The sequence below is a fragment of the Nematolebias whitei genome, chromosome 1 (assembly GCF_014905685.2).
Source record: "Nematolebias whitei isolate Nwh7 chromosome 1, NemWhi1, whole genome shotgun sequence".
NCBI lineage: Eukaryota > Metazoa > Chordata > Actinopteri > Cyprinodontiformes > Rivulidae > Nematolebias > Nematolebias whitei.
Genome location: NC_056498.1, coordinates 19,010,376 through 19,030,096, shown reverse-complemented (window position 1 = coordinate 19,030,096; position 19,721 = coordinate 19,010,376). Strand labels below are relative to the sequence as shown.

Genomic DNA, 19,721 nt, shown 5'->3' with positions numbered 1-19,721 from the left:
CGCTGCACCAAGAACTACTGAAGGAAACGACACAAAAACCTCTGAAGAAGAACTTCTTCTTCTCCTTCTGGAAATAAAAACAAAAATGGAGTGGCATCAAATTTTAGCGATTTTAGGATTTCTGTTTTGTCATTTTTCAACAATGGACTCAGTATGAGTGGAAGATGAGGCAGAAGACCATGGAGAATGGAAATGTTGTTTTTCACACAAGGCGGCTGACAGCTTCGTATGAGGTATGAGAAATGCGAGTTTGTTTGCCCTGCACTGTAGTCCATCTCCTGCTTTTGGAGTGGTCTCGATTCCGCTTGCATTCACACTGCATTCAAACGACGCTGCAGTTCACTTCAACCGAACTGAGACCTAGGTATTTAGGCGGGTCAGGGTTTGCTTTTTTGGTTCGCATCAGAGTTCGATTGCGCATTCACACCTCCCCAAACAAACCGGACTTTCTAGGCAAACGGACTAGAGTTTGATTAAAGCGGAATAAACAGAGCTGGTGTGAATGCACCCTAAAAACCTCGAGACAGTGATCCACGCCTTCATAACATCTAGGCTTGATTACTGCAATTCACTTCTGTTTGGAATCAGTCAGTCCTCCATTGCTCGTCTACAACTGGTCCAAAATGCTGCAGCCCGATTTTTAACTGGTACAGGCTATAGAGAGCACATCACGCCAGTTTTGGCCTCCCTGCACTGGCTACCCATTCACCTTCGGATCCATTTCAAAATTCTCATGTATGTTTTTAAATCACTGAACAGTTCCGCCCCATCCTATCTCACTGATCTTCTGCAGCCATATGTCCCACCGCGCTCTCTGAGGTCAGCAGACCAGATGCTTCTCTCAGTCCCAGAAACCCGTCGTAAGCTCAGAGGTGACAGGGCTTTCTCTGTTGCAGGTCCACGACTGTGGAATGAGTTGCCACTGAGTGTCCGGCAGGCTCCCACACTCTCAGTCTTTAAGTCTCGCTTGAAGACCCACTTCTATTCGCTTGCCTTTAACACGGTGTGATTTGTTTTGGTCCGGTCTGTTCTCTACTCTGTTGGCCATTTTAGTTAGCTTCTGCTGCTATTTGTACCTGTATTTCTATTTTATGTTTTCCTGTCTGCTGTGCATGTTTGGTTCTTTTGTACAGCACTTTGGTTGGCCTTGTTGCTGTTTTAAGTGCTATATAAATAAATTGGTATGGTATGGTATGGTAAAAAATGATTAACTACACGCACACATAAAACATTTCATTTGACTCCAAAAACTTTACATAATCCATCAAGAAGCCATTTAGTTTAGTTGTACTAACTAGTATTGAGCCACATTAGGAAACCTACCTGTGTCCGGCACGGTAGTCCTTAATGGACTGCTGCCTCGGTCCGTTAACTGTTGGATCTCCTCCAGCCTGGACCCCATGTCCTGAAGGGGTCCTGCCTAGAGAGGCTGCATGTCGACCTGCTGCAGCTCCAGCAGCTCCTGGGGGCTGATTAGCTGGCCTAAGGCCTCGATCTAGTGACTGAGTCTGGGCTGCATTGAGATGGTCCCTGGCATGGTGGTCAGCAGGGTGGACAGTGCTGGAGGCCTGGGCAGAGGGGTGGTTGGGACTTGCTGGGTAGGAGTCAGATGCCATTGACCTTTTGGATGGATATTGAGAGAGTGGGGCAAAGGTGTAAGTTTAGCTCAAAGTAACACTGAATTCTTTAAGGAAAGACCAATAAAGCTAAAAGCATTAAAAAATATGCATGTACTGATTTAATCATTAAAATAAGTCAGGCTGACACCATCTATGTTGATTACATCTCAGATAACAGCCGTGCAGTTTCACTTTCTGTTCTTTGTACCATTCTGCTTCACTTTTAACATTTCCTCAACAGTTTGATGTTTTCTCACACATAAGCTTTCAGGGAAAACTGCTATAGTCCACATTCTTTTATGAGCTCTGAGTTCAATTTTCCAGAAGAGGGCAGCACAGAACTTTAAATATTATATTGTGAAATTCAAATACTTCACAGCATTTAAGTGCAACTAAACCTGTACACAGTGATAGGCAATAAAGAATCAGGTTGAAGAACACCTAACATGTAAAGCAGGGGTGCCCAGAGTTTTTCAGCATGCAAGCTACTTTTAAAATGACCAAGTCAAAGTGATCTACCTACTATAAGACCCCGTTTACACAAGAACAACCTCTGGAAACATTAGTGTTTTTCAATGTTTATTCGGAGTAATAAACAAAAAATGAGCGTGTTTACACGAAAACGCTGTAGTTTCCATTTCAGTCGGGTTGCCAGATAAGAAATTATGAACTATAGCATTGTTGTTTTAAAATTATATATATATTTTTTAATCTAAACTGTCATATGTGTTGAGTAAAATATTCTATGATAAGGCATGTGTTGCCGGAAGGAGGCCCAGGGGAAGACCCAGGACACGCTGGAGGGACTACGTTTCTCGGCTGGCCTGGGAACGCCTCGGGATTCCCCCGGAAGAGCTGGCCCAAGTGGCTGGGGAGAGGGAAGTCTGGGCCTCCCTACTTAGGCTGCTACCCCCGCGACCCGACCCCGGATAAGCAGAAGAAAATGGATGGATGGATGGATGGATGGAAGGCATGTGTTGCATTTGCTGAACATGTGCACAGAAAAGGAGGGGATAAATAAACATTTTGCATTTATCTGGCAACCCTCATTGTGCATGCAGCATTTGCATGATCACATTTATCTAAACTGTTGTATACAATAACATCTCTTTGGACCCAGGATGTTGTTGGTTTTGTTCCTACATGCTGAAAAAGGGTGAGTATCACAAAAACACTCTGCTCTCTGCCATTTATTATAACTGTTGTTAGTGCAGAAAAACTGGACTGCAGCCGCCTGTAGTGCACATGTGCCACTTCAAATTTTCGAGCATGTCACACCTCTGTGGGGGGTTCCCCCCGAAAATCTCCACTCTGAGACCTGGGTTCGAAAACCTCTGGATTCAGAGAGAGTGGGGGCTGGTGCCGTGTAAATGAACGGCCGAACAGTCACAGAAAGGCTGCTGTTTCACGTCGTGTAAACGGGGCTTCAGACTGGCTGCCCGATAGAAAAATCAAGTAACAAATTTCATAGTTTATGTTTTTAATGCCATGTGATCTACTCAAATGACCTCTGCGATCAATGCATTGGACACCTCTGCTGTAAATAATTAGTTGTGTGTGTATGTGTGTGTGTGTGTACCTGCTATCTGGGGATAGGGAACCTTCAGAGGACATGCCATGGTAAGGGGAGGGGGTGAGCCTGGCATCTGGTCTAAACTCTTTATCGTAGGCCAGAACGTTCCATTCTTGACGTCGATTCCGAGCCTTACGCACCTTTGAAGTAAACCAGGAAAAAATATACAGTTGATACAAATGAAAGTTTTCTCTACAAATCTAGTCTGTTACATCCATTCATCATCTTAACCCACTTCTTATTTTTCGGGTCACAGGGGTCACTGGTGCCCATGTCCAGCTATCACTGTGCGAGAGGTGGGGGACACCCTGGACAGGTCTCCAGTCCATCACAGAGACAAACGAGACACACAACCATTCACTCTCTCACTCACACCTAGGGACAATTTAGAGTTACCAATCAGTCTAACATGCATGTTTTTGGTCTGTGGGAGGAAACTGGAGTACCTGGAGAAAACCACACATGCATGGGGAGAACATGCAAACTCCACCCAGAATGGTCCCGAGCCGGGATATGAACCGGGACAACCACCTCATGGAGAGACGGCAACTCTACCAACTGCACCATTGTGCTGCCCCAGTCTGTTAAATCTTATATCATTTTAGTAAAAACAAAACAGGTAATGATTCAGAGGCTGGCCATATTGGATTTTTATGAAGAAATTCAATATTTAATAGGAAACTTTCTTACACCGAGATATAGCCACACACCAAAATGGCAGTTGGTACCTAACTTATTTTTCAAGTTAGCAGGTTCAAAAGATTGACAAACAGGTGGACAGATGGAGGGTATTTCCAACTTCCTTTTTCACAACAGGGGACAAAATGCATCAACAGCAGCATACTCTGTCTTTTCAGAAAATTATCACAACTGTATCAATCTTCCATAACATAAGGGACCCTGAGGAAGGCTGATATAGGAATGATTATTTTGATGCTTTTATGTCAATTAATACTTATACTCACTTTTGATGCAGCTTATCTGCTTAAAGTCAGGCCTGTGCTGCAGATGTGTTTTGGAGTAATTAAAGTTCTCTGGGGGATGCTCTAACCAGAAGATCTGGCCCAATCTTAAGGTTACAGTGACCCAGGTTTTGAAGGACATGTTTTTATGAAGCCATCGCTCTGTTACACAGACTGCTTTGATGATGGAAAAACAGATTTTAATTAAATCTGTCCTCCTGGCAACCATCAAACTTGTTTTTCACTGCTCTCACGCGATCCGGTCAGGGAAAAGGTATAAAGGAGGTGTGACAGGCAAGGGAATTTTTGGGAAGTCTTGTGTAGACCAGCGCGTGCGGTGCCATGCAGTTGATGATGGGATTCTTCTTCACCTGGGTCGAAAACGACTTCCCGGCCAGTGTCACGGTGAGAAGTTCTTTCATATCATTTTGTGTGTTAAGAGTGTACGAGTGTACATGACTTTTGCTTGGCTGTTTTTCTGTGGCAGGTTAATAAATGACACTTATTATTCCTAGCAGTAACAGTCTCTGTGTTTTATTTTTCCCTCGTCTGAATATCTTGTGCCGATCGTTCACGAACCCTTTTGATAAAGAATTTCATAATACAAAGGCTTTCCACTTTTATTTCATGAACAGCTTTAATGTACTGACATTAGATTGTGAACTACTTGCACAGTTGTTAGAATGATCTGGAACACCACTGGACTCACTAAAACACAACACTGCCTTGTTGTACCTCCAACCCTAAATTTCAAGTGACTCTTTTGCCCCTTAATTTTAGGTCACATAGACACCACTTTACGATGGCAGTATACCAATATTTGCAAATACTTTTTTTTTAAACAAATACATTTTATTTGATTTTTTTGCCAATATTTCAATATAACATTTTCATCTGTGAATGATTTCTGTCATATGGACTGGAGGCATGTTTTTATGGTTGTATGTCACTAATAAAACTAACACAAGACAAATATGTTTACTGACCACAAAAAGTTTGCTGTTGTCAACCACATGTCATTAAGCATGCCTGGCATTAAGTACTTAGACTTATATGAATCAATATACTGTATATTTATTGGCAAATTTCAACCAGAAGATTTAGCTTTAGAGGTGAAATAAATTTAATTTTGAGTTTTGTGGTTCCTTCAGTCTACAGTCTTTCTTCATTGAGAAGGGGTAGAGACAGGGCAGCCGACCCGAGACCCAAAAACCCCAGGTTCGATCCCCAGTCATTGCACATCTTGTGGTGTCTCTGAGCAGCACACCCTATCCCCAATTACTCCCGGGGTGCATTCAATAGCTGCCCACTGCTCCACCTGGGGGTGGATGGGTTAAATGCAGAAAGCCAATTTCGCCATTGTATGGAACATACAATGATGACAACACATACACATTATTATTGTTCTCTTCCCCAGGTTCCGTACTACCTTGGATGGTTATGTTCTCATCTTAGTTTTACAGCTTGTTATCATTCTACTTTGTACAACACCAACTATAAAATCTTCAATGAATACATTAAACACAAGCCTAACTGGACTGATTTCCACATCTGCTATGTAAACATTACCTAGAGTTGTAATACTCAACCTGTTGTTGGTCATCGTTTTGGTCTGCTTTTGGGGCTTGCACAATTTGTGTTAAAAATATTTCATAAATTTTATGAAAATGTACTTAATTGCATTGCCTTTGCTTTAAATGTTCATGCAGTGTCAGCATTTTGCGTCATTTGTTTGCCAACATGTTCAGGGACCACCTTCATTACAATAGATTTTAAGATTACTAATAAACCCTGAGGTATTGATCTTCGTATGAGAGTTAGATGCTGATACCATACATGTTTTAGAAGTCTGTGGATAACTGACCTTTTTCACTTCTCTGGTTGGGTCTTCAACCTGTCTCTGCTGCTCCTATGGGAGACAGATGTACACAAACAGGAGGGGAGAGACATTAAGTCATTGATAAATGATTTTTCTGAAGCAGAGGAAAAAAGAACTGGACCCCTTTACCAATTATTTCACCATGTGCTAACATCACACAGCCCCAAACACCCCCACACACTGGTATACCCACTATTTAGTGACATAAACTAGCGCATGATGAAACAACAAAGCCAGAAATTTGTGGAAACACAAAACAGCAACCAAACCAAACACATGGGGAAGAAGCTTGCAAGCTAACGTGACACTACACACAGACACAAACACAAGGAAGTGAACATGTGTGTATGTAACTTTGTCTTTTCTTTGCACATTAAATACAGTTTTATTGTTTCAATGTTTTCTCTGTGTGCATTTCCCCAGACATCCTTTTTGATAAGTGGCTGAGTGATGAGTGTTCATGGGATGTGTGGTGAGAAGGTGAAGGGCAGGAAGGGGCAAGTTAGGGGTCTGGATCGTCTTACAGAGATGGACAGGGGGCTCCTGGGTGGGGCCTGTCTGGAGTGGGGCCTGTCAGGGTGGGCCGGACAGCCCTATGGAAACATGGGAGAAAAACATGCTTGTGCGTTAGACTGAGCAGAGGAAGAGTAGAGAGGAAGGGGTGGTATAACTTTAAAAGGCCAGGCGGCTATAGACCTTATTCAGCTTAAGCCAGAGAATCACATGGATCTGTTGATTCCTCATGTACAGCAAGCTTCCTTTGGTAGTTGTATGAGATGATTTACGCTAAAATGTTCCCCTACAATCACTTAAAAAGTTAATGCTCATAGTCAAGACCCAAAACAGCTACCACTACCGATTGAATGGTTTAGGGAGGTCCTCAGAGAGGATCTTCTGGAGTCAGCTTTGTACCTCCACCCTTGGACTGCTGAGATGATAAAACTTGGCTATCAAGATGGAAGATAGGTAGCAGCAAGATTTCTTGCACAGTCTTGTGGCTTCTCCCCTCTCATCTCTCTCTGGGACTCCTGAGTGGAGTGAGCCTTTAACTTGTCTCTTGATCTCCAGCCCAACAACAGATTGCCGTATGAATTCGGGCCCTCCCTCATGTTGCCTGAATCAAACTCCTGTCAAGACCTAGCTACAAACTGAATGCACCTTTGCTTATAAGATGAAGGGTGCACAAACTTCATAACGCTATTTCTGGTGCAGTTTGATGGTCTCTGAGTTTTCCTGAGAAATGCTACATCACAAACAATGTGTATTAATACTATGCTAGATGCACTTAGCTGTACGCAGTATGTGGCAAACTGCCATATAAACTGTCTCAACAACATCGCGGCACCGGTTCTACCAGATCCTAAAGAGAAAGGAAGTAGGAGACTATGAGTCAATAAAGGTCAACAAAGGAAGATTAGCACCATCTAGTGTTCAAACCTAGTATTAATTTCTGAAGTGAAATTAAATGTTTTGTAGTTTTTTTTTTTATTTATTTCTCAAAGATTCCAAACAACACGGAAGAAAAAAAAAACAAAAAAACAAAGCAGCTTTAAAATTCAACAGTAACAAGCACAAAGCAGCAAACACATACAGCAGCAGCGGATCGGGGATTTAGAGCGTTGAAGTATTTTTAATTGACTGAATCAAAAGAGAATACCTCTGAATATCAGCTCTGGATAAGTCTGTTCTTCAGGCTAAGCTTCAGCTAATTACTCTGGACGAAAATGTTTGCATGGGACTCGTTAAATGACCCACAAAGGTACAAAGTGATGTCCAACTTAGTAAACTATTCATCTGCTGTTTCTAAATACCGTAACAACAGTGCTTAACCATGTATGATGCACTGTTTAATAGCGGATGGGTGTAATATTAACTACTGATAACTAAAACTGGAGTTAACACATGCTTGTTCATGTTCTATATATACAGTTTACTTATAGTACTCATGCTGGTTTTTAAACAGAGTAATACAATCTGATTTCTTACTTCTTTAGCCTAGAGCAGTGGTCCTCAATTTAAATTCAGCAAGGTCTGTGTCAAGAAATGTTTTGCTAGTAAAGGTCTAGAATATATACAGTAGTCCCTCGATTATCGTGGGGGTTATGTTCCAGACACCAATGTGATAGGTGAAAAAGCACGAAGTAGGAACGCTATATTTGTTTTAGTATTTATATATATTAAGGCTTTGAAAACCCTTCCCACACTCTTGCAATGTTCTTAATGTTTTAAACTCTAAACACTCTAAAAGAGCACAGCGAAAGAGAGCAGACAGACTGATGCTATGGTTACTGAGCCAATCAGAGCCTGGGAGCGGACTGGCCATCGGAAGCACCAGTTTGGGAAATGTCTCGACTTAGTTGGGGTTGGGACAGATTGGCTCGGGTTAAGGCTCGGTTCAGGTTGTGCTTGTTTATTTTAAATAAACAATCCATGCCGCTCACTCTGATATCCGCCTCAATGAAGCTTACAGCTCGCAGACAGATCCCACCCCTGCCCCTCCTTTCTTGTTCTGAAGCTCACAGCTTGCACACAGACCCCACCCCCCTCCTATCTCTTTCTGGGGCTGACAGCCTCAGAAAGAGTGTACAAAATCATTTGGCTTCTAAAGACAGTGTTCTTTCATTTGTGGGTTAAGTGCACTATACACTAGATTGAAGAAGTTTTCCTGTGCAATCAGTACTTTTCACAGAATCATGTAAAGTATCATTGACAGAAGGTCATAATAATTCAGTACAGTCTTATGCAGACTTATAATGTAATACTACCTACAACATTTAGCGTTTGCAAATGGCTTAGATTTAGAAGACATGAATTCAAGACCTGCATATGTGGTATATTTTTACTATTCCTAACCAATCTCACCTAAACACAAACCTCTATTCTATTTGACATCTAAAACTAGATAAAGACATTTAGAAAACTTTTACTTGCAGCCCAAATAAGAATCTCAATTAATCTCTTTCTAACCCCTCTATCTATCTATCTATCTATCTATCTATCTATCTATCTATCTATCTATCTATCTATCTATCTATCTATCTATCCATCTATCCATCTATCCATCTATCCATCTATCTATCTGTCTATCTATCTATCTATCCAATACATATATATACACACACACGTATAGTGCTATGTATATATTCTTTCTGTGTTCAAAAAAACAAACAAAAGAGAAAAACATGTTTTAAAACATGTATGTTCTGTCACTAGATGTCAAAATGTCCATGTTATTGTCATTTCAAAATACAGACAAAAACACATTTAGCTTGGCTAAAGATTGAATTTTGATTCTAGAAAGACTTTTTGTTGTAATCTTTGTTTTTTTTTTTTCTTTCACAAAAACGTCTTATGCACAAGATGTGCAAAAACAGTAAAAAAAAAAAAAAAGGCTGTTTTTAAAAATCCTTGAAGTACGTATTGTAGTACGGACCTGTGGCCTAACGTTATGGTATTAGAAGTTGTATTTGATCAGAGCCCCCAGCTGCTGCTGTAGTAACTACCAAAGGCACAACAGAGCAAAGCTAAATGGTGAATAGAGTAAGATAAAAATGCATCAACTGAAACAATAGCAGAACATGATAAAGCTAGGCTGATAACAAAATAAAAACATTTGCAAAAGAAGCCAAAGATGAATTTGTTGTACTTTTCGGACATACTTTATATTTTCTAGAGCCACACTCGACGCACAAACTAAACATTCATGACCTCGCTGGCATGCACAAATACCCGTCTGTGTGCAAATTCAGCAGCGCACAGTAGCAGACGCCTACCTTCTGCCGCCTCTTCTCTTTGCGTTTGTCCTCGGTGGCCTGCAGCATCTTCTCCTTCCACAGGTTGAAGAAGTAGGAGGGGTCAGTGTAGAACTTCAGCGCATCCTTCTTGTCATCCCTGCAGAGAAGAGTGGAGGAGCAGAGGTGAAACAATTCAAAAGGACCAAAAATATCTTGATTGGACAGGTAGATTTCCAATAAAAGGCAAGCATTCTTCACCTGTAAGAGGTGAGGATGTTGAGTGGTGGGGGCTTGTCGCAGCGGTGGTACATCTCCACGACCGGGTTGGGCACAGAGGTTCTGGACACAACCTGCTGGTCCTGAATGGTGCTGCTCTTAAAGGCCTTTCTCATGTTGATGTCCTGCAAGGAGACTGGAAGCAGAAGCAGAGTCTCGAACAGTTTACTCCAAACAGAGCAGAACCATACACTGTTTAGAAAAGTGTTGGTAAGATTTAACCTTTGATTGAAAATAGTTTAATCTGCAGGAGTGTGTGTGTTTGCAGTCACAGCCCCCTTCTACCTGTGCAGCGTTTGATTTGCCTTGCTCCTGTCCCAAATGAATAATCCACAGAACTAGCACCTGATGCAATTTTCATTCAGTCACATCTGCAAAGAGGCTACAAATACTCTGTTTCTGTTTTTCTCTATTCTTTCCCTGGCCAACTCAATCTTTCTCTCAAAGCATTTATGTTTTTTTTCTGTTCATCCCCTGATATCTTGCTAATTCTTATTTTACTATTCATTTACTCTTCACTTTAGTCACATATTTACATACAATTTAAATACAATTATAACAAACTTAAATGGAAAATTAGAGTTTACTACTATGGTTGTAACCAGTCTGGTGCTATATACCAGTTAGTCTTCATGTAGCTGATATAATACGGTATTAGCCAGAGTAATTGAATTTATTCATATTTCTTTTCTAAACAGTCTTTCTCCTTCCATGTTATTTTTCTGTTCTCACTTTTGCACCTCACATCCCTCCTTTATCCCCCTTTCATTTTTTCAATGTCACTAAAGCCTTTAACTCTTTCATTTGTCAAAACAAGAAACAATTAGTGCAAAATTAATTCTTGATACAATAAAAATTAAGAGAAATAGCATTTCCTGTGAAAATGCAGTGTGAATGCTTATAGCAGAAGAACTTGCAGAGACACATCTGAAATTAGCTAAAATCATGCTGAAATGTAGCTGAAATGGAAGAACAAACCTAAATTAGCAGAAGAAAGCTCAAGGAATATATGTTTGCCCAATTAGGCTAAAAGAAGCAGAAATTAGCAAAAAATGTGGAATTAGCTAAAAAAAATTCTAAAATTAAAATAAAACAGCTAAATGGTAGCTGAAATAACAGCAAAAGCTTAGCTGAAAAAGCTGAAATGAGCATAACAAGCTGAAATTAGTAGAAATAAGTTAATTAGGCTGAAAGTAGCAGAAATTACCAAGAAAAATTTGAAATTATTTGAAAACAGCTGGAATTAGCTAAACATTTTCTAAAAAAAGTAGATGAAAAGGTGGAACAAGCTTAAATTAGCATAAGAAAGCAGAAATAACATTTGCCCAATTAGGCTGAAAGAAGCAGAAATGATCTAAAAAATGAGGAATAGGCTGAAAAAGCTAAAATTAGCAAAAGAACAGCTAAAAAGTATCTGAAACAGCAGAAAATGCTTAAACTGGCTGAAAAAAGCTAGAATGAGCATAACAAGATGAAATTAGCAGAAAAAAAGTTAATTAGGCTGGAAGTGGCAGAAATTACTAAGGATTTTTTTAATTTGTGTGAAAACAGCTGGAATTAGCTAACAAATCTAAAAAAGGTAGCTGAAAGGGTTGAACAAGCTTAAATTAGCAGAAGAAAGCTGAAAGAACATTTGCCCAATTAGGCTGAAAGAAGCATAAATTAGCACAAAATGTAGAAATTAACTGAAAAAAGTTGAAATTAGCAAAAAAACAAACAAACAAACAAACAAAAAAACACACAGCTGAAAAGTAGCTAAAAGGCAGAATGAAGATTAAGTTACCAGAAGGAAGTGGAGAGAGCACATTTTTGCTGAATTAGGTTGAAAAAACTTGAAATGAGTGCAATGTGGAATTAGCTGAAAAAGCTAAAATTAGCATAAAACAGCTAAATAGTAGCTGAAGTAGCAGAAAAAGCTGAAACTTGTATAAATAAGTTGAAAGAAGTATAACAAGCTGAAATTGGCAGCGAGAAATTAGAAGAACAAAAATGTTGTAGTTAGCAGAACGAATCTGAAAGGAGCACAAAACAGCTGAACAAACAGCTGAAATTAGCTGAACATGGCTTAAAAAAGTTAAAATTTGCACAAGGAAGCCAAAAGAAGCTGAAGCAGAACAAAATGTGAAAGGAGCAGTAAAAGGTTGTAAATAGATCTAAAGAGTTGAAGGATAGAAAATGAGCTCAATTCATTTTATGTGAGAAAAAAAATTACAGAAAAGGATAAATATTTCAAGAAGCTAAAGCTGTACCAATCATAGCACCCTTCTCCTGAACGAGCTGAACATTTTGATTTATGATTTGTTGAAATAGGTAAAAACTGTGGAACGAGAAAGATGCTGAAAAACATACTGAAGAAAAATGGATCAGAACAGAGTGAATGCTTCATAAACATTCACACAGTAACATAATTCCAACATGACAGATGAGAGTCCTAGTAGATTTATAAAAGAAAGCAATCGTGATACGAGATCTTCCTGATAGTAATGAGATGAAAGCAAGACGGTGAGGAGGAAGAGGAGTGGGAGAAGGAAGGAAAGAAAAGACAATAGTCTGCTGAGCTTTGTCTTTTCTCCGTCTGCGCTGCTCTGATTCTGACTGTCTGAGGTTGCTGCACTGCAGAATGACTAGGCAATATCACCAAGGAAGAAAAAAAACTGACAGAAGAGGACAAAGAGTGAGAAATATGTAAAAAAAAAAAAAAATAAAATAGATACAAAAGAATAATCTAAAGGGTTAAAAAAAACTAAAGATATACTGAAAGAAGGAGAATAAAACAATAAAATGCCTTTTATTTTAAAAATAAAGTCAGAAAAGGAACAAAAGGCATAAAATGGGAAGAAATCTGCCTGACTGTGTGTGTGTGTGTGTGTGTTTGTAAAGGATAATCAATTACTAAATTAGGAGCATTGACCTTCAGAGGCAATAAAATGCTTAATGGTATAGATTATGACACACTAGAACCAACCACAGGACCACTTTCACACAAGCAACACTCATGGGTAATACTGTGGCTTTCTATAGAGTAATACATCTAGGACTGCCTTTATTAAACCAATATAATAAGAAAAAAAGCACATAATTTCAGATAAAGTAAAACGGGTTGTTTACGTGCACTGAACCTGCAAACATCTTGCTTTGAGGAGTCGAAATGACATTTAACATTTTGGCCAAGTGTTCGTTTCTCCTCTATTAGAGATACTCTCTTGTTCTATTCTCATTTAAAAAAAATCACAGTACTGCAGTTTATAGTAACAAATGTAAAATCTGTTTCCTAAATGTTAAACGTGTAAATATGTTTAATAGTGTTTGTATTGTGTAAAATGCACATAGTTACCATACAGGCAGTTATTGCTGTACAACATTCCCGCTTTCATAAAAACTAGCTCAAAGTCATCTGACAGCTAAAGTTGTGGCTGAGTGATTTTATAGTGTTGGACCCACAAAATGCAGCTGGATGCTCACCCCCTCACCCCCCTTCCCTGTCCACAAACTCACCTTCCTCCACAGTGGAGTCAAGCTGGGTGACTTTCACAGCCAGTTGGTCCACTCTCTCCTGCAGGCTGCTCATCCTCAGGTAGAAGCTGTTGGCTTCATTAAACAGTTCTCCAAAAATGTCCTCTGCATGGCGACCTGGACACCAGCACAAACACACCAACGTCTGCACTTCAGTTCGATACAATAATAAAACATCTGCCGTACCACAAAGTACATTCACAGCTGTTAGCTTAGCGCTGCTTCACAAACAATCCCTAAATCAGTTAAAAAGTAGCACCAATGGAAGTTTTCAAAGAACTGAATGTGAACTTCCATTTGTTTCAAAATATATTTCAAACTATGATTTAGTAAATACGAGCTATGTGAGTAAAATTAGTTCTCTGCATTTAACCCATCGCACCTGGATACACCCAGGAGGAGCAGTGGGCAGCTAGGTAAGCGCCCGGGGAGCAATTAGGGATTAGGTGTCTTGTTCAGAGACAACATGGCATGTGGGAATGGCTGGGAATCGAACCTGGGACTTTCGGGTCCCAAGCTGGCTGCCCTACCTCTCCCCTACTAGCTGTAATACAGTAAAAGTGTATCCTCAAGTACCTTAAACAGTAACAACACTGTGTTTCATTATGTTAGGGTTTACAGCAAAGAATAAAAGTAAATAAAATAAGTTGTCACTGAGTGAAGAGGAGGAACTGGAAATGCACTCCAACTGTCCATGCATGTTGTGAGTATAACAACTTGAAAAATAAGCGAGGTGCAGACTTGGGTTTTGGTGTGTGGCTGCATCTAGGAGCAAGAAAGGTAATCTTTGAAGATTGGGCTGTCACTTCAAAATCCAAGAGGATTACTTTTTCGTTTTCTTTTTTCTTCTTTCGGTTTGTTGCTCTTCAGGAGTCTCCACAGCGAGTCATCCTCCTCCATCTCACTCCGTCCTCTGCATCCTCTGTCCTCGCTCCAACTACTTCCATGTCCCCTCTGCATCCATATATCTCCTCTTTGTCTTTTTACTGGCAGCTTCAGGACCACCCCCACTCCATCTCTCTTTCTATCCACACCATGGTAACACAATTTAAACCCTGTTCCAATGCTGCGAGCCTTGCTGCCTTTCCACTTGGTCTCTTGGACACATGCGATATCTACCTTCCTTCTCTGCATCATGCCAGCCAGCTCTCTACCTTTGCCTGCCATTGTCCCCACATTCAGACCTGCCACCCTCAGTCCTCCATTCTTGACTTTCTTCTTCTCCCTCTGTCTCTTGACATGTTTTCCTTCTTGTGGTCCTCAACTGAGAGTAGTTCAATTTCTTCCGGCAACCTGTTAGTCAACAGCACCGGTGATGGTTATTGTTAACCCACATTTTGACCGGTCCGTTATGGTGTCGCTTATATGAACTCGCATATTAGCTTTAGCAGGAGTGTTTTATAATGGAGGCCCTTCCTGACACAACCCTCACCTTTTACCTGAGCTTGGGACGGGCATAAGAGTTGCACTGGCTTGTGCTCCCTAGTGGCTGGTTTAATCCAAGATGGCTACTTTCTTATGTGTATGTGTGAAAACCAGCCACACCTGTTGTTTGAGAAAACTAAGGTTTTTAGTTTTTATATTGCCTAAAAGTATAGTTTCCTCAAATGATTGGTGCGACCCCTGGCTCTAACGTTGCGCCTGGTGGTGGATAAAATAGTTCCCTTCACACAGAATCTGCCACTCTTTGCTGTCTTGGACAAGCAAAAACCACACAAACAGAAATAAAAAAACCTACCTATGAATATCTTGCACCAAACAAATTAAGGTTTACTTGCATTTCCTAATTCCATTCCATAAAAACACTCATCACGAAAACTACAAACACTCACTATTCAAATCCCTCAGCAATGGAGGCATCAGTGTACTGCTTGTTTACTTCTGTTCATACTGAGCAGCTGTAATGCTATAATGTAGAAAACAATACGATGTATAAAGCAGAAAGCTCACTGCTGAGCTATTCAAAGATTGCTAAACATGTCTGTTTTTGAAAGATTTAATAATTTTGCGCATACTTTTTGTGTCATTTGTTGAAGGTGAATAAGACTTATTTTAAAGAGTTTTGGTGTTTTTAAAATAAGACCTGTTTGTGAGCGGCCATTGTTCTTAGAGTAGTAAAAATTTGCTTTAATAACTGACCTCGAACCATTCCTTTGTGTTGCTATAGTTTATTGAATTGTATTATACTGAATCATTTTGTTTCGAATCAAAACGTAATGATTTTAATTAATTGTATCACAATTATCAGCTAAATTGTACTGAATTGGTTTTTGCTGCTCTTGTTAAGGAATCAAATCATTGGCAGTGTATCAAAATAGATTTTCTATAGATCATAGGTGCACAACATTACTGAACAAAGGTCCATCATCAAAAATTAGAATTAGAAACAAAACAGAAAAAGGTAAATTGTTGGCTCGCTGTAAAAGTATGATGTTTATTATTCGTATGGCATCCACATTTCTGAATATTGGTTAATCCGGTTCCTTAGCCTTCCCCACCTGTCGTCTGTCTAAACAGACTGAAAACTAAAATGACCTTTCTGTTTGTGGGAAATCACGAGAGGCAAACATTAAAAAATGCTGCCTGTCTCATTAACTCTGTCACCAGCTTACATACTTAGATTAGTATATTAGCTACAGTCTCATTGACTCTAAATGTCTTTTTTGTCCTGTTCTTTTACATCATTCTACATCATACACCCAACTGGTCTAACAGATGGAGTAGAGGCACAGAGCCTCCACTCATCCTGAACGAGCTGTCGCTGAATTTAATTTAGCCGATAACTGTTTATCACATCTGAAAAGCTTTTTATCCCCATCACGTTAACATGGAAGGATCTCACTTCTGGTTTGCTTTGAATACTTTTCTGGCTTTTAGATGAAATATGCAGATTTCTGAGTGCGGCATTAGAAGAATACGTAAATCTGTACAGCAAAATTTCATCTGAAAACATGTAAACCTTAATGATAAGAGTTACAACAACCATGGCAAGAAGTTATTTAACACAAAAACGATCAAAAATACTGCTGTAGTGTCTATGCCAGGCCTGTGGGTGGTGCTGTAATGCTGCCACACAACACACCAAAAACAGGAAACAAGACATGGAGCACGCATTTAAAGTTTGCCACTGTTGCCAAATATACAGTAATTATTTTAGTTTTAGATTCTACACAATATATGATAAGTAGTTTTAAAAAAGCCAAATTTTATGATATATCTGGTACTTCTTTACTTGTAGAAAAACTTGGTTTTATTTATGAAAACACCCACATATCATCAGAAAATCTACATGCCCACCAAGTGCAACCCCACTCCTCTTCTGTGCACATTGGCCAGTCACAACACATAACTCCCTCTCCCCCATGCTGACCGTGAAAGTGCATACACCTCCTGTCCCCATAAACCACCACTAAAGTGCACTCTCACAGTAGTTTTGGTCATAATATGACAGTTGTAAAGTGATAGTTTGATGGTCCCTCATATTCTTTTTGTCAACCCTGAAGCATGCACATGACAAGAACGTGAGAAAAACCAAAACCTTTATGGGGACTCAGCAAATTGGAACTTCTACTTTGTGTCACATTAAAGTACAAGACCATTAAAGTGCAGGACGATATTAACTGGATGCAGTTACAGTTAGAATTACAGCGCCCTGAGACAATTTCTCCTGTGACTTGGCACTATATGGTAAATGGACTGTACTTATATAGCGCCTTTCTATCTGATCAAGACACTCAAAGCTCTTTACACTACAATCTGTGCCTCATTTACCCATCCATACAGCACTCTACTAGATCGGGGGTTCAGTCTTGGTCATGGAGGACCACTATTCTGCATGTTTGGAGGTTTTGTTTGCTCCAAAATACCTGATTTGAATTACTGGGTGATCACAGAACATAAGGAGATAATTTAACTATTGAATTGCCGTAATTTCTGGACTACAAGACGCTACTTTTTTCACACGCTTTGAACACCACGACTTGTATAATGCTGCGGCTAATTTATGGATTTTATTTTTTGACGAGCTAAGGAGCGTCATGCCACCAAAACATTTAGTCTCATCACACCAGGGTGCTCATATAACTGCCCTGTCTCTCTTGGGGGGTGGGTCCTCGTGACTCAATGAGACTAAGCGAAGTTTATCTTTTGGAGCAATTATTGCAAAATAAAATGTTGTCAGCAATAATTTTAAATGTAATTCCTGGAAATGATCTCAAGACCAAACAATTGAGTGCTGTACAATCCACCGTGGTGTCCCAACTCCAACTTTAGAACCACTGCTTTGAGTGATAAGGACTATTTTCTTCTTATGAGTTTCTTTTGGAATCCTCTAAACATGGGCTCAGTTTTAATAACACTGAGCAGTCGTGGCAGAGAAAAAATAAATACTAGTTTATTGTTAATGTTAGACTTATGAGATGACATAAAGTTTCAACAGAGGAGCTGTGATTGTGGTTTCAATCTGAATTTTTAAAGATGATATTCAACCACCTAAAGCTTTGGGTGTATCTAAGGTTCATTTAAGTTGTTCATTTTAATTAGAAACTAGGTCCAACTAAACACAGAAGCACGCTCAGTTCCCAGGAGGTTACGGAAATCTTACAAACCTCCTTGCTCCATCATTACCACCAAACCACAAATTATGAGTCACATGTTCCTCCATTTGTAAACTGGTGCTATTAAACGTTACCATGGAAACAAAGATCTTGGGACTTAAGCATAACCTAAAAATACACCACACTGTATTTTTTGCATCAGCAACTTTGCTTGGTCAAAAAAAAAAAAAACACTCTAAAAGATAATTTTAGACAAGTTTAATTATGTAGACTGGTCTAAAATGTCTCTGTGTAAACAGCTCGATGTCTGCTGCTCAAAATAACACATTTTTAAGTCATTCATGGTGTGTTTACATCAGTGAGAGATTTATTCTTGTCCTTAACAACAGTATACTCACTCAAACTGCCCAGCTGCTTGATGATGGCAGCTAGCGTGCTGTTGGTGACACACTCCAATTCACTGGTCACTCCATCAGGCAGCGCACCGCGGCACAAGTGCCGGGGCTCAATGTTTCTCTTCACCAGTGGCATGCTGCACTACTCCTGTAGAAACAAGAAAGAAAGAAAAAACAATCATATAATGGCTATTTTCTTAAAAATAAATCTTGTTCAGTGACGAGAATCCAAGCACATCCACCCAACAGTCTGCATCTGCATGACTGAATATATTTGAGTCCTTCCCGACGGCAACAAAGTCCATGCTCAATAATCCAGGTATAAAATCCAACCTTTTTCAGTCAGATCATCTGGACTGTCCAGATGATCTGACTGAAAAAGGTTGGGCTTCCCGATGGCAGCAATTCAATTAGGTCTTTGCCCCGCTTGGAGTAGTTGTTATTTCGTCAATCCAGTCAGATATAAACATTTTTTTTTTTTTCCAAATGAGGTTGATCCAAAAACTGTAGTAACAGGTATTCATATCCTTTCCACAAAACCCTACATTAGAGATTTGAACTATCCCTTTAACTACATTTCTGGCAAACAAAGAAGGCGGATGAGGAGCTGGGGATGAAAGAGTTTATGTTCTGCTGTGAATCCTGATGAAAACGGACATGCCATGTTTGCCGTGGGGAGCAGTCACTCATCAAGCTGTCTAATGCCAATGTGGCTGCTGTGAGCCAAGAATCAAATGAGCCAGAAAAAAACTTTTTAAATAGCGCTAATGTGCCAAAACTGTGGCCAAAGAAATGACATGTCTGTAAGAAAGATGGAAATAAAGACAGAAACAAAGGGCACCCTTTACTGAAAGAACATAAAAGACCAACAAGATAATTATAAATTACAGTATTTTAATAAGATTACACATGCAATGTAATATTGTACATGATATTCCTGCTAAGCCAGCTTAATTCCTGAAATTTATTCTTTCAGTCTGTGTGTTGTCATCTTAAAAGTCATGACCAACTGGAGAGATTGTAATGCAACACTCTCAAACACTGAAAAAAAAAAAAGACAAATGTTAGCTAATCTCCTCAAAACTCCTGTTTGGTTATGTTTGGTTTTATTAAAACAAATGTAGGTTGTTTATGAGGCATAGACCCACAAACAATATATTCCCTTTCATGGGAAATGGACTATACTTATAGCGCCTTTCTATCTTAGGAAGACA

At 39.6% G+C, this 19,721-nt stretch overlaps 1 protein-coding gene across 1 annotated transcript in view; it reads right to left on the bottom strand.

The window, feature by feature from the left end:
• zgc:109889 (uncharacterized protein LOC553542 homolog) overlaps positions 1–18,652 on the bottom strand; it is a 22,600-nt gene extending 3,948 nt beyond the window's left edge. The window contains exons 1-8 of the mRNA XM_037688329.1: positions 18,511–18,652; positions 13,539–13,673; positions 10,026–10,179; positions 9,807–9,924; positions 6,558–6,626; positions 6,019–6,063; positions 3,199–3,332; positions 1,324–1,620 (exon numbers count right to left, since the gene is read on the bottom strand). Coding sequence (XP_037544257.1) covers positions 1,324–1,620; positions 3,199–3,332; positions 6,019–6,063; positions 6,558–6,626; positions 9,807–9,924; positions 10,026–10,179; positions 13,539–13,673; positions 18,511–18,643 — 1,085 coding nt within the window. The 5' untranslated portion in view covers positions 18,644–18,652. The remainder of the gene's footprint in view (positions 1–1,323; positions 1,621–3,198; positions 3,333–6,018; positions 6,064–6,557; positions 6,627–9,806; positions 9,925–10,025; positions 10,180–13,538; positions 13,674–18,510) is intronic.
• Positions 18,653–19,721: the final 1,069 nt, after the last annotated feature.